Genomic DNA, 13,080 nt, shown 5'->3' on the forward strand with positions numbered 1-13,080 from the left:
GTCAGAAGCAGTGTGCTAATTCAATAGCCTGTCATGAGTTGTGTGGTCTTAACCTGGCTTCTAATAGACAGAGAGCAACTGCTTGAAAGAGCACTTAATGAAAGGAAGTGGACAGATCAAGACTGAGGTATTGTAAAGTAGATATAGTATTGAAACTAATAATATGGTGGGAAATGTATTTTAAAACAGACAATTATGGGTAATAACGCTATCCTTCTACCGCTAGTTAAAACTTTGTTTCATTTGTATTAAATTGTTTCAGAAAACAAAAACAGACATGTTCCTTAAAGTTGAATATCCCAAAATTATTTTTTTATAAGAATGTATAATACAACAAGAGAAAGTTCAATTTTCTGGTTGTTAATACTGTACTTTACTACCCTGGGTATGTTCCCATACCTACCGTATTTAATGCCTATTTTCTCAATGTCAAATATATTGGATGCTGGGCAGCAAAGGGTTAAAACTGCATGTTGAGATGGCAATGTCAAAGCTATATGAAATAAAATTTGACTGTGCTTGCTTGTATTGTCAATTTAGGAGTCAACTGAAATTAAGTTAATCAAGTCTCCTACAGATTGCATAGTTTCTTTAACAGATACTATGAATACAAGGTAAGGAAACAAAAAAAGCAAGTAAATCACACATTAACATTTAACGGTTTAATATTTTAAAATAACTGCATGAATAAATGAGCTTTATGTACAAACAAGTTGTTGAGACAGCAATGTGCAAGGTTTTGTAGACATTCTGTACATTGAACTCTGCTGCAGTGCTATATAAAAATCAGATACATATGTTAATACATTGATGGCTGGGGCTAAACATATTTCTGAAATCAACCTTTGAATTTACAAAACAGTCCGTCAGCAAATGAACAGTCCGGGGGGGTGGGAAGAAAACCTAGCAGTGCTGGATTTACAAGACGCCACTTTATATTAAAAAATAGGGGGAAAAAAAGTACATTTGTTAAATAACCATGTACACAAATTGCTAGTTGAAATCATTTTTTTAAATGTACTTCCATAACTATAAAAGTCACCTCCAAATTAGAAGCACCCAAAAGCAATATTTCCACAACAAACCCTATAAGCTTTAAACCTGAAAGTAATTACACGTCAAACTTTACAATAATCTGTTCAATTATTATTATTATTTAGATAAACATTACAAAAAGCACAATGTTATTTAGCTGTTTTAAATTTTAAAAAAAGGCCTTGCTACCACAAAAATATAACATTGAATACATTAAAATATGCAGTATTTTTTTTTTATAAGAATTTATTTCAATATATTATACTGCAGGTATAAAATCTCAATGAAAACAACATCACCACACTATTGCTTTGAAGCATTTAATGCATGTAACACATTTGTTTTGCTAAATCTTGAACTAAAAACACAATTTAAACTTAGTAAGTTCTACTTTGGTTGCATTGATACTTGCTATGATTGTCTCAATCTTAGTTATGAAAGCAACATAGTAACAAAAAAATTCTTCAAAATCAGTGCTTCATATGTAGACCTGTATCCAGCTTGTCTGTGATATGTCTGCATAGTTTCCTAGTAGCTGGAATCATAGGAGAATCACAATCATGTGAATACAGTTTCTCATATGAAGCTACCGCTTTTAAAGAAATGTGTGGTTTCATAAAAATGTAGATTAACAAATTAAGAATTTAAGACAAGGATAGCCAATGCATTTAAAAGATAAGATTTACAAGATTTTTTTTTGCCTTGAGAGTCTGCAGTGGGTACAGCATATAAATAACATCAGCAGTCTGTTTTGATGTATTTTTGTGTAACTGAGTGCTGTTGCCAAACCCTTAACAAAAAAACCCAGGATATTTATATCACGGACAGTGGTGATTGAACCAGATTTCTGTTAAATCTTACAAATTGATGGAGGGGGAAGGGGACGGCAAAACACAAAACCATCAGCCCCGGCCAGCATGGGGCCTAGAACCTGTGTGAAGACAGACATCTTAATTTCATATCCAGGATTCCATTTCACTTCCACAGTAAAAGATAAAATTAAAAACAAAAAAAAAACATTTTAGTGGATTGCAGAGAACATAAATACACCATAAGTTAATACACTTTCCTATACTGAATGTTTGCAACAGCCACTTTTACACAATCAGATGCATCAATCATTACTATACAAAAGGACAGACTCATTGACCCTAAACCTCCAAAAAAGAAAACTTGAATAGCCATCAGAACAAAAACCCAGACTGAAGCCTTTAAAATATAAAAACCACAAAAAAATTAACTCTTGCACATAGTGTGCAAGATACATAAAATACCCCAAGTCTATGTATTAATGCCAAAGTACTTTGAACAGTATAAACTATTAACGTTAAAACAAAGTCCATGTGTGGATATGTGGGTACTTTTATGAGAGATATTTACATTGTAGAGATTTTCAAGGTTGTTTCTTCTACTGTAACATACATTGTTAAAAAAAATAATAATCAATCCCTGTTGGTGTTATTGGCAGCAAAAGCATGAAGATTCCCCATCTGGCTCAAACCACTCTGAATGTGTGCAACATGGATCTCTACATTATTCTGGAAGCAACTAGAAAAACAAACACATATTAAAATACCAGCAATCAAAGTAGAGAGAGAGAGAGAGAGAGAGAGAGAGAGAGAGAGAGAGAGAGAGAGAGAGAGAGAGAGAGAGAGAGGAGAGAGAGAGAGAGAGAGAGAGAGAGAGAGAGAGAGAGAGGAGAGAGAGAGAGAGAGAGAGAGAGAGAGAGAGAGAGGAGAGAGAGAGAGAGAGAGAGAGAGAGGAGGATTGCATTCTGTCTCAAATTGTGTTGTAGAAACCTTGCATTAAAAGGCCACCAGAAATTTGTCCAAATCAGCATACATTTCTTTTAATATTAAGTTTTCATGCATGTTTAGGTTTTTCTGATGTTATAATTTTTAGTGGTACACTAGCATTTCTATCATGTGTGTACCTTGATATTGCAGCATTTATTTAGGCATTAACTAGGGTTACTGCCTACATGGGGTTACACATGGGCATTTAAAAGCTAGAAGAAAGCAAGATATGTTCCCACCTGATATTTGAAACATCAATTGAACTCTTGATGTCATTCAATGAATCCGTCAGTGACTTAAATTCAAACGAGTTCAAGTCTCCCCCTTCAGCTAAGCACTGCAGAGAAAATGTCATTAAATTAGGAATGGCAGGGTTCTTAATGATAATGAAAAGACCATACTGTATAACCATTGTATATTTTATATTATTTTGGCAAGAGCCAAAATGCAAGTTGGAACAGCTGCTTCACACGATCCTGACCGTGTGTTGTGTTTGGCGACAGTCAATATGACGACACGTTTGACCTTGTTGAATTACATACATTTATTTCAAAATTTTAGAATTGCCTTTGAATTTTATAAAAAATCACCTTATGAATCCTCTGCCCAGTCAATTAAACTCACTACTTCTGGTTTTATTATTTAGAATGAAATACCCTCAAAACTTTCCCATAAAGTCACATTTCACTTGCCTTTATCTGCAACAACACAGCTGAAAGCCCAGAAATAAGATCCGTGAGGCTTTCGTTCCGGACACAGTGCTGCCCACTTGGTAAAGTGTTTGCCTGTCTGACCATTTCTTGGGCTTCCTCTTCACATTTTCTCCGCAAATCTGTCGGCTGGTCTGCAGGTTGCATGCCCTGCTCTGGAGCGATCTATTAAGACACCATAGAATTAAGAATTATTCTGCACCCTGATTTTGAAAAATAGAATCTATGCTCCAGATTGGAATGCAGCACTTATATATATAATGCTCCATCACATTGTGTTTTTATTACAGTGGGTTCCATGTAAAACTTCCACGCTACCACAGTACATATGCAGTACCTCGAGGCACAGCACAGTATACCGCAGTTATCACACGGTGCAGCTTGAAGTGTAAAAGCTACTTTTCCCAGCAGGGAGCGACACAAAGAGCTTTATGGAATTGAATGGGCTGGACGCACTTTTTCCTTACGATGATTTCTGCTTAGGATTTGTTTAATACTCCCCTTCCTCTTGGGTACTGGATTTACAAACGTAGGTTTCTGTTTTTATTTTTAGGCCAATGTATTTTTAAAAGGAATTTGTTGATTGTCAATTATACTAGTAAAAAAAAAAAAGCTTTCTGCTGCCCATATTTTATTTTTTATAGCTATCAGGCTACCATTTTTACTTCCATTAGCTTTAACTTTTAATCCCTATCATTTCTATTCAGGTATACAAGTCCCAAAACCATCCCCCACCACAGCCTGCACCAGGTAAAATAAAGTTACTTTCCCTCTCCACTCTTGCTTTGAAGACAGGTGTTGCAGAACTAATTGATGTCCCAGGGTCGGATGTAGATACATTGGGTCCCCATTATAATAATAATGCATAAATTTCACTCTAATAGAAATACAAAAAAACAATAAGTTTAATGATAAAGGGTTCAGAGAGTTTTACTTCAGCCTATATGTTAAATAAACATTGGGAAAATTACGACAGGGATTAATAATAATTTGCCCATTATTATTATTAGTCGTCATAGTAGTAGTACTAACTTTCGAATATAACCCAACAGGGAAAATGTGTGTCTAAATCTTGGTCATAATATAAAATTCTGTTTTCTAGCCAAAGTAAGAGTAAATCTGATATTGCCTGCTTGCCCGCCCGCCCGCAGTGCCTATAGAAAGTCTACACCCCCTTTCAAAATTTTCACCTTTTGTTGCCTTATAGCCTGGAATTAAAATGCATTATAATATATATATTTTTTTCATTTATCTACACATCCTACCCCACAACTTCCAAGTGAAAAAATATTCTAGAAATTTGTAGAAAATTAATTAAATAAAAACGGAAATAGCTTGATTGGTTAAGTGTCCACCCCCCTTGTAATAGCAATCCTAAATTAGCTAAGGTGTAACCAATCGCCTTCAAAATAACACACCAAATTAAGTGGCCTCCACCTGTGTTAAATTGAAGTGATTCACATGATTTCAGGATAAATTCAGCAGTTCTTGTAGGTTCCCACTGCTGGGTAGTGCATTTCAAAGCAAAGACTCAACAATGCGGGACAAAGTTGTTGAAAGGCACAGATCAGGAGATAGGTATATTAAAAAAAATTAAAAAAAAATCAAAAGGCCTTGAATATCCCTTGGTGCACCGGTCAAGACGATTATTAAGAAGTGGAAGGTGTATGGCACCACCAAGACCCTGCCTAGATTAGGCCGTCCTAATGACCGAGCAAGAAGGAGACTGATCAGAGAGGCTACCAAGATGCCAATGGCAACTTTGCAAGAGCTACAGGCTTTTATGGCTAAGACTGGTCAAAGTGTGCATGTGACAACAATATCCCAAGCACTCCACAAATCTGGCCTGTATGGTAGGGTGGCAAGAAGGAAGCCATTACTCAAGAAAGCCCACCTTGAATCCTGTTTGAACTATGCAAAAAAACACTAGCCATGTGGCAAAAAGTTTTGTGGTCTGATGAAACTAAAATTGAACTTTTGCAAAGCGTTATGTTTGGCGCAAACTCAACACCCAAAGAACACCATCCCTACTGTGAAGCATGGTGGTGGCAGCATCATGTTATGGGGATGTTTCTCATCGACAGGGACTGGGGCACTTCAGGATAGAAGAGAAAATGAATGGAGCAAAGTACAGAGAAGTCCTTGAGGAAAACCTGCTGCCCTCTGCAAGAAAGCTGAAACTGGGACGGAAGTTCACCTTTCAGCATGACGACCCAAAGCATACAGCCAGAGCTACACTGGAGAGGCTAAGGAACAAAAAGGTAAATGTCCTTGAGTGTCCCAGTCAGAGCCCCGACCTAAATCCAATCGAAAATTTGTGGCATGACTTAAAGATTGCTGTCCATCAACGCTACCCAAGGAACTTGACAGAGCTTGAACAGTTTTGTAGAGAAGAATGGTCATATATTGCCCAATCTAGGTGTGCAAAGTTGGTAGAGACCTATCCCAACAGACTCGGAGCTGTAATTGTTGCCAAAAGGTGCTTCCACCAAGCATTAACTCAGGGGGGTGGCTTATCCAATTATGATCTTTCAGTTTTGTATTTAATATATAATTTCTCTATAAAAACTTTTCCCCTTAACAGTGTGGAGTATGGTGTGTAGATAAGTGGAAAAAAATAATTTAGATGCATGAAACTCAGGCACTGACAACAAAATGTGAAAAAAGTTCAAGGGGATGTAGACTTTCTATAGGCAATGTATATTTCGTATTAGAGTTAGCTTCAGTTACTGTTTAAAAAGCGACAGTGCCACATGATTTGAAACAATATCATATGGTGTACAGCCAGGGGTGTAAGTTCTAAAGAAAAACCCTCCATCTGGTGGTTCTTCAGGGGCTGGTTTTTCAAAACCTTGGTAAATCGGATTTCCGAGTTTATATTGTGCAATTGGGTTTTTCAAAACATCGAAATGCGATCGGGATTACTGTGATGCAGATTTCGTTTTGGTAATCCGGTCGCACTTTTAATCACGATTAAATGTTTCAATTGGATTTTTCAGAACTTGAGAGATCAGGATTACTTTTGTCCAAAAACCAGGATTATTGTGATCCTACTGCGGAGGTGGATTTAGCTTTTAAATGATCATCAAGATTTTGTTTGAATTGTCATATCAAACACACACTATATGTCCAAATAGAGTATTAGAATAGCATATTTAAATATTTAAGTTTTGTATCCATGCAAGCAAAAAGGAACACACGTATTTAGTGGTATAGCGTTAATAAAAAAGCACAAGCCTTCACATACACCTCCTTAAAGCTTGTCTGAGAGATGCCGACCGACGAGGAAGACGAGGATGTCTAAAAACACACATCCTTTTTTTCAAAAGTTATTTTTATTCAATTTAGATTTAGTTATTTAATTTCTGCTAAGTAGGCATTAACTAAAGTAGGCATTTATAAAATAACCATTATTTGCATGTGTTTTATGTGCACCAACATTAAAAGTGATTTAGATTTTATCCAATAATAAAACAAAATAAATAGTTGTGTATTAGATCATTATTACCACGGTCTTATTTATTTTGTTAAAGTCCCCACTCAGCTGATCAGCCCCCGGCGTTGCACTGCAGTATTATGCACCGCTCCTAAAACAGTGCTTTCTATGGAACCCACTGTAGTAGTACCTAAATTCACATGTTCAGTGGCGAATACTATAAATAGTAATAAATAGTCACAATTGGGCACAGTTTTTGCCATATCTAAAATCAATAGTATACATTTTATAAATGTATAGAAGACGTTTAGAAATCATCTTCCATACAACACTAACCGATTACACTTATTTGTAAGTGATCAGGATCCAACAGCATTTACCAACATCCAGTGCTTAAGGCTTCACTATATATTTTCTTAGCGGTACACCAAGAAATGGTTTCACAGACTTCAATTCATCTTGGGAATACCTTACCCAAGTTAACATTAAGTAGATTGGAGCTAAAATCAGGGTCTTGGAAACCATTAGCATTTTAGATTCGACCAATGAATTTAACCAAATTTGGTTGTTGTATGTTTAAAACAAAAGGGATAATGAGAAAAAGAGTAACATTCAATTTATAATACCACCAAAAAGCTTAAAACAATTTCAGATTTCCATACTTCTGTACAATCTCACCTCATAGCAGTACTGCTGAACTTCGTGCAAAACTTTGTTCAGGTCTTTGTTGAGCTGCTCCAAATCCAGGACAATGGTGGCATACCTCTTCTGAAACTCGATACCAATTGGCATTGAATAGGATTTCTGTCAAGCAGTAAAAGTATGTACGAATGTTAAAAGAATAACCCCAGGAGTATTGGTTATGTGAAAATGTTCTACTTTATTATACTGGAGGCACAAATGATGCATTCCAGAGATTGGAAATTGCAAATATCATCGGATACTGGAATACCTTGCGTCTCTTGTACGACATACAGTAACCCATTGACCACCTTTTTTATTCTGTAATGGGAACTCAAAAGATTACTTTATTCCCTTTTATTTTGTTCCCATGTTTCAAGAAGAAAACCAATGCTGGGGAGCTCCCGAGTGGTGCATCCGGTAAAGGAACTCTGCGTGGAGTGCAGGACGCGCCCTATAGCCTGGAGATCGCCGGTTCGAGTCCAGGCTATTCCACTGCCAACCGTGGACGGGAGTTCCCAGGGGACGGCACACAATTGGCTGAGCGCCGCCCGCGTGGGGAGGGCTTAGGTCGGCCAGGGTGTCCTCAGCTCACCGCACACTAGCGACCCCTGTAGGAGTGGCCGGGCGCCTGTGGCCTGCCTGTAAGCTGCCCAGAGCTGCGTGGACCTCCAACGCTGTAGCTCTGAGGTAGCTGCATAGCGGGCCTGCAGAGTGAAAAGACGACGGCTGACGGCACACGTTTCTGAGGACGCGTGTGTCTGTCTTCATCTCTCCCGAGTCAGCGCGGGGGTGGCAGCGGTGAGCCAGGTTGAAATAAGAAAAGAATTGGGCTTTCCAAATTGGGGAGAACACGAGAAAATTGTATCATTGACGTATCTATAGCAGTTCAAAGAAAATGATCAGTTTTATAAATACATATTGATTTGCACAAGATGAAATAAAAAACATGGATTATAATAACCAACCTCAGGGAGTGTATTTCTGAAGTGAGAGAATCTAAAACATTACAGCTTGCACCCATGCAATATGCCCACAATGTATGAAACCAAAATGCATGCATGTTTGCTAATGCCTCTAAAGAGAAAAATACTAACCAGTTTTTCAGCTTCCGTGTTCATTTCTTTTAACTGCTTGATATGGTCCTTCTTGCTCATGAGGATTTTGGATAATCTTGTCTGGGAAAGAAAAGGGGGGAAAGAGTAACTTCAGTTTGTTATAGGAAACCAAAACTAAAATAAAAAAAAGATACACTAAAAAAAACTTACGACTTGCACAAGAAATTTTACTGGAAAGCCACCCAAGGTGTCTCCTTCAGAACCACTTAGTTTACTTTTCCAAGGCGACTGTCCCAGTAAGGGATCATTATCCTAAAGAAAAAAAAAAAAAAAGTTATGGTACTACATTTAGTTGTGTTTTAGCAGGGCTCCAGACTAACTCGCAAATGCAACTCAGGGGTGGCCAATTTCTAAACAAGACTTGTTGTCCAAGGGACAAAATGCTTGAAAAATCTACTTGTCCTTCTTAAATACTTGCCCCCTCCCTGTTGCACAAAACACACACAAAAAGTAGACTAGTAGGATTTTGGTTTAATTTAACAGTGAACACAATCAATCAACTGGTGATTAACAGGGGTGTGTCTAGCCTTGTAGCTTGACTGGTTCACTAAATTCACAAAAGGTTCCCTGTGATCCAACCTCACCTCAACAAATTTATAACATACTTTAAGGAAATGTTTCATTCAGTGCAGTATGGAACACATTTGCTAGTACATTTAAGTAACATACTAAGAGTCCAACTATAAGCAACAATACTTGGGAGTTATACAAATATAAAAATAGCTTCTGCCTGTTTTTTTCCACTCTTTCTTTATAAGCTGAATTCAACTTCTGATGTACAGGTGTTTAGTTTTTGTTGATATTCAGATTTTCTTGACGTTTTTAGTTTTGTAACTGCTTAACCCCATATTTATAAAGAACGTGTGTTTTCTGCCAAAATGCACGCAATATTTACAGTAGGTACTATCAAATACTGCAGACATAAATTATGTTTTTTCTTTTGTTTATTTCTTTGATATATTTATTTTACTTAATAGTGCTATAATTATAAAACAGATTGTAAGAATGCTGCATGCTGATTGATCCATCAGTGTTCCAACCCGTTACAATAAAAAAACACAAATGTAAGGATTAGGAACTACTTAGGAACAAAGGTAAATCACTGCACCTGTGCAAACCACATATCACTGCGCCACCAAAATCAAAGAAAACACTTGTCAAAATACCTGCTGTCATGGAAGATACTGAAGACATCAAGGTGTCTTGTCATAGCTTCCAGTTTATATTAATCTTTAATATTTATTTATTAGCATATGTGAAAGCTATAGCGAACGAAAGGGTGGGGCGGGGCTGGAGATGCCTAGCGAGTGCTTTGTTGATATGCAGGGCCTTTTAAACCTGTTTGACTGTGGAAAAAAAATACTTTTAAACAGCGTGTCTAAAATTAACTGCGCGTGTGAAAATAAACTGGACCTGACGCGCCTGACACGCACTTAATAAATGGACTGCAAAGGGTTAACGCATCAATAAGTGACAATATCCAGCACAACCCATTCATGCCCTCTCATGCCTTATTGATTAAGCATTTCATTTCTATGATAAACATGTCAATCTTAATGTTTTTATAGTTTCACAAATCGATGGAATGTGCATGTCCAACAAATAAGTAATATATTTATTTAATATAGCGTTTAAATATAAATATATGTAAATATGGTAAATATCAAACTAAGTTAGCAACACAAACTGAAAGAAAAAAAAAATCATTTGACAGGGAAAGTTTGTCTTGAAATGCTTCTAAACAGTAAACGTTACATTTTTTTAAACATATTCCCAACAAGTATAGCAGCAGTGTGGAGTAGAGGTTAGGGCTCTAGACTCTTGACCGGAGGGTCGTGGGTTCAATTCCAGGTGGGGTACACTGCTGCTGTACCCTTGAGCAAGGTACTTTACTTAGATTGCTCCAGTAAAAACCCAACTGTATAAAATGGGTAATTGTATGTAAAAATAATGTGTAACAAATAATGTAATTGTATGAAAAAATTATGTGATATCTTGTAACAATTGTAAGCCACCCTGGATAAGGGCCTGTGCTAAGAAATACATAATAATAATACTAATAATAGTTTTGTGAAACTGACTTACCACGAAGTGTTATAAATAATTACACAACATGATTTTCAAATCCGCCAATACCTTAGCGACTATGGTGGTTTTTTTTTTTTTTTTTTTTGTAACTTTACTAGATTGATGCATTTAAATGTCGGGTTCATGCATTAAGAAAGCAGTATAACTTATTTGCTCATTTACAAAAACCGTAAAAAAAAAAAAGACTAGGGTGTGTCTTGACAGAGGCTCTCGCTTTCAGGCAGCCATTTCTGGGTTTCTTTGTAACCAACAGAAGATCAGCTTCTTCCACAGCTAGCCAATCAGAAGTAATAGGGGTGGGACGTAAACACTTTTTAAAATGTTTGTGTATGTACTAGACTTCTGCAATTCAGTTTTCTGAAACTTGCGTGGATCTCTACAAATATACCCGGCGTACCTTTCTAGCAACAGAGAGAACATAAGAAAAATAAATAAAAACTACTTGTCCGACGGGAAAAGTATAAAGGCAAAACTTGTCCGTCCTACAAACCTTGTTGTCCCGGGCGTCGGGCGATACGAATTGGCCACCCCTGTAACTAAAACATTTTTTGCGGTTGGGCGCCATTGGCGACTGTTACCTAAAAAAAGCATGTGTCAGTATTTATGAATGCACTATGACGTCTGTCTGTAAAATAAATACAACATTTCTGGAAGACCAGGAGGTGCTGTATCAACACCAGCAGAGAATGAAATACAGTAACTCAAATTTCATGCAACAGGAGTGACAGTGACCAAACGATTGAGAGTACTGTAGTGTAAAAATGTACCTTGAAATGAACAGTTGCATTCAATAAACTTAGAACAAAAAAAATTTAAAAAATGCACTAAGGGTAAAGAAAATAAATTATAAAAGGGCTGAAAATGCAGCAAAATTAAAAATAAATAAGGTAAAACATGTATTCAGTGGCATAGTGTAGTGTTTTGGTGGTAGTTATGGGTTTAATTCCTGTCCCTGCCAAAAACATGTGAGAATGTGGCTGCTCCTTAATTGAATGATTACGTGCTAACTAGGAGCAGCCACATCGCATTAAAAGGAGAGCCCAAGGCTCCATTTGGGGAGAGGAGTTTGGTAAGTGTACACTGTTCTGTTACTGTGTTTCTGCACATTTTGTTTTCAGTGAAGGCGCTGCCCAGCCTATGTTTTTGTGTTTGTTTAAACCTTTATTTTGGCCTGTGTGCCTGTTTATTTGTTACTTTGTTCCTGTGTTTTGTTTAAAGTTTTTGTTTATTAAAGTGCACAGTTTCCTGGCTTCTGAGTCTGTCTTGCCATAATCCTGTCACAGAAGAGAAGCAAAAAGGTTGTTAACTCCAAATAAAGCAATGTTATCTTTTGCCAGTCAAATCGTAGGGTGCCTTAATAAACAAATAGTTTCCTTCTTTAGCAGTTACATCCATCCCAGTAATATACTCGGTTACTTGCGCACCAGCTTCCCTAGTTAGATGAGGCGATATCACTTCAGCCAAAAAAAGCAGGCACAGCAACCAAGACGTTACCATAATGAAAAACATTAAATGTATTGTTAATTTTGCACAAAAGCAGGATCAGCTGGTGCAGAGAAAAGGGATTTTATTTCTCAAACTGACCATTTGAAGAACGGCGAAAGCATGCAAGTACTTAAGACAAATTAGAAAAGTGTACTCCTTCCCTAACACATAGCCAGAGCAATGTGTTACTGAAGTACCTGCGGAGGAAAAAAAAAAAAACACATTAAAAGGGAATTAAAATAAAAAAGTAGTGCAGTTACTTGATTGCCGTAGAACACCTGCCATTAACTGCTAGCGAAAAATAAGGATTTGAAAATATCTAAAAATATAAAACATCCTGTTTTCATTGCAGTCACCAGCTGCGTAGATTACACAATGTTTTAGTACCACTGTAGTGTTAACAAGTTGTTGTATTTTAAGCAGCTGAATATGATAGCAACCAACTTGCTCCTAAAAGTGGGACCCAACAATTGGATTTGGGGACCAATTTGTCTGGCCAAGGAGCCATTGGGTCTGTATCTTTGGGTTCACAATGGTACGATATACCCCAACACATGGGTTGTGATTTTTATTTATTTATTTATTTTTAAAGTAGTTGTGACAGATGGCAGGGACCTCTTAGGCTAGGCTAGTTTGTTTGATAAAGGTTGAATAGATGCCCTAGAATACGAATCACGGTCAAATGATCAATTGCAAAGAACTTGCAGAGTTAGTACGGAGCTGTGTACTAA

At 37.0% G+C, this 13,080-nt stretch overlaps 1 protein-coding gene across 1 annotated transcript in view; it reads right to left on the reverse strand.

The window, feature by feature from the left end:
• Positions 1 to 647: 647 nt before the first annotated feature.
• The window catches only part of lin9 (lin-9 DREAM MuvB core complex component), a 72,114-nt gene continuing 59,681 nt past the window's right edge, over positions 648 to 13,080 (reverse strand). Inside the window, exons 10-15 of the mRNA XM_059025953.1 lie at positions 8,927 to 9,028; positions 8,756 to 8,836; positions 7,656 to 7,781; positions 3,524 to 3,706; positions 3,071 to 3,168; positions 648 to 2,583 (exon numbers count right to left, since the gene is read on the reverse strand). Coding sequence (XP_058881936.1) covers positions 2,478 to 2,583; positions 3,071 to 3,168; positions 3,524 to 3,706; positions 7,656 to 7,781; positions 8,756 to 8,836; positions 8,927 to 9,028 — 696 coding nt within the window. The 3' untranslated portion in view covers positions 648 to 2,477. The remainder of the gene's footprint in view (positions 2,584 to 3,070; positions 3,169 to 3,523; positions 3,707 to 7,655; positions 7,782 to 8,755; positions 8,837 to 8,926; positions 9,029 to 13,080) is intronic.

Source organism: Acipenser ruthenus, chromosome 6, assembly GCF_902713425.1.
Source record: "Acipenser ruthenus chromosome 6, fAciRut3.2 maternal haplotype, whole genome shotgun sequence".
Lineage (NCBI taxonomy): Eukaryota > Metazoa > Chordata > Actinopteri > Acipenseriformes > Acipenseridae > Acipenser > Acipenser ruthenus.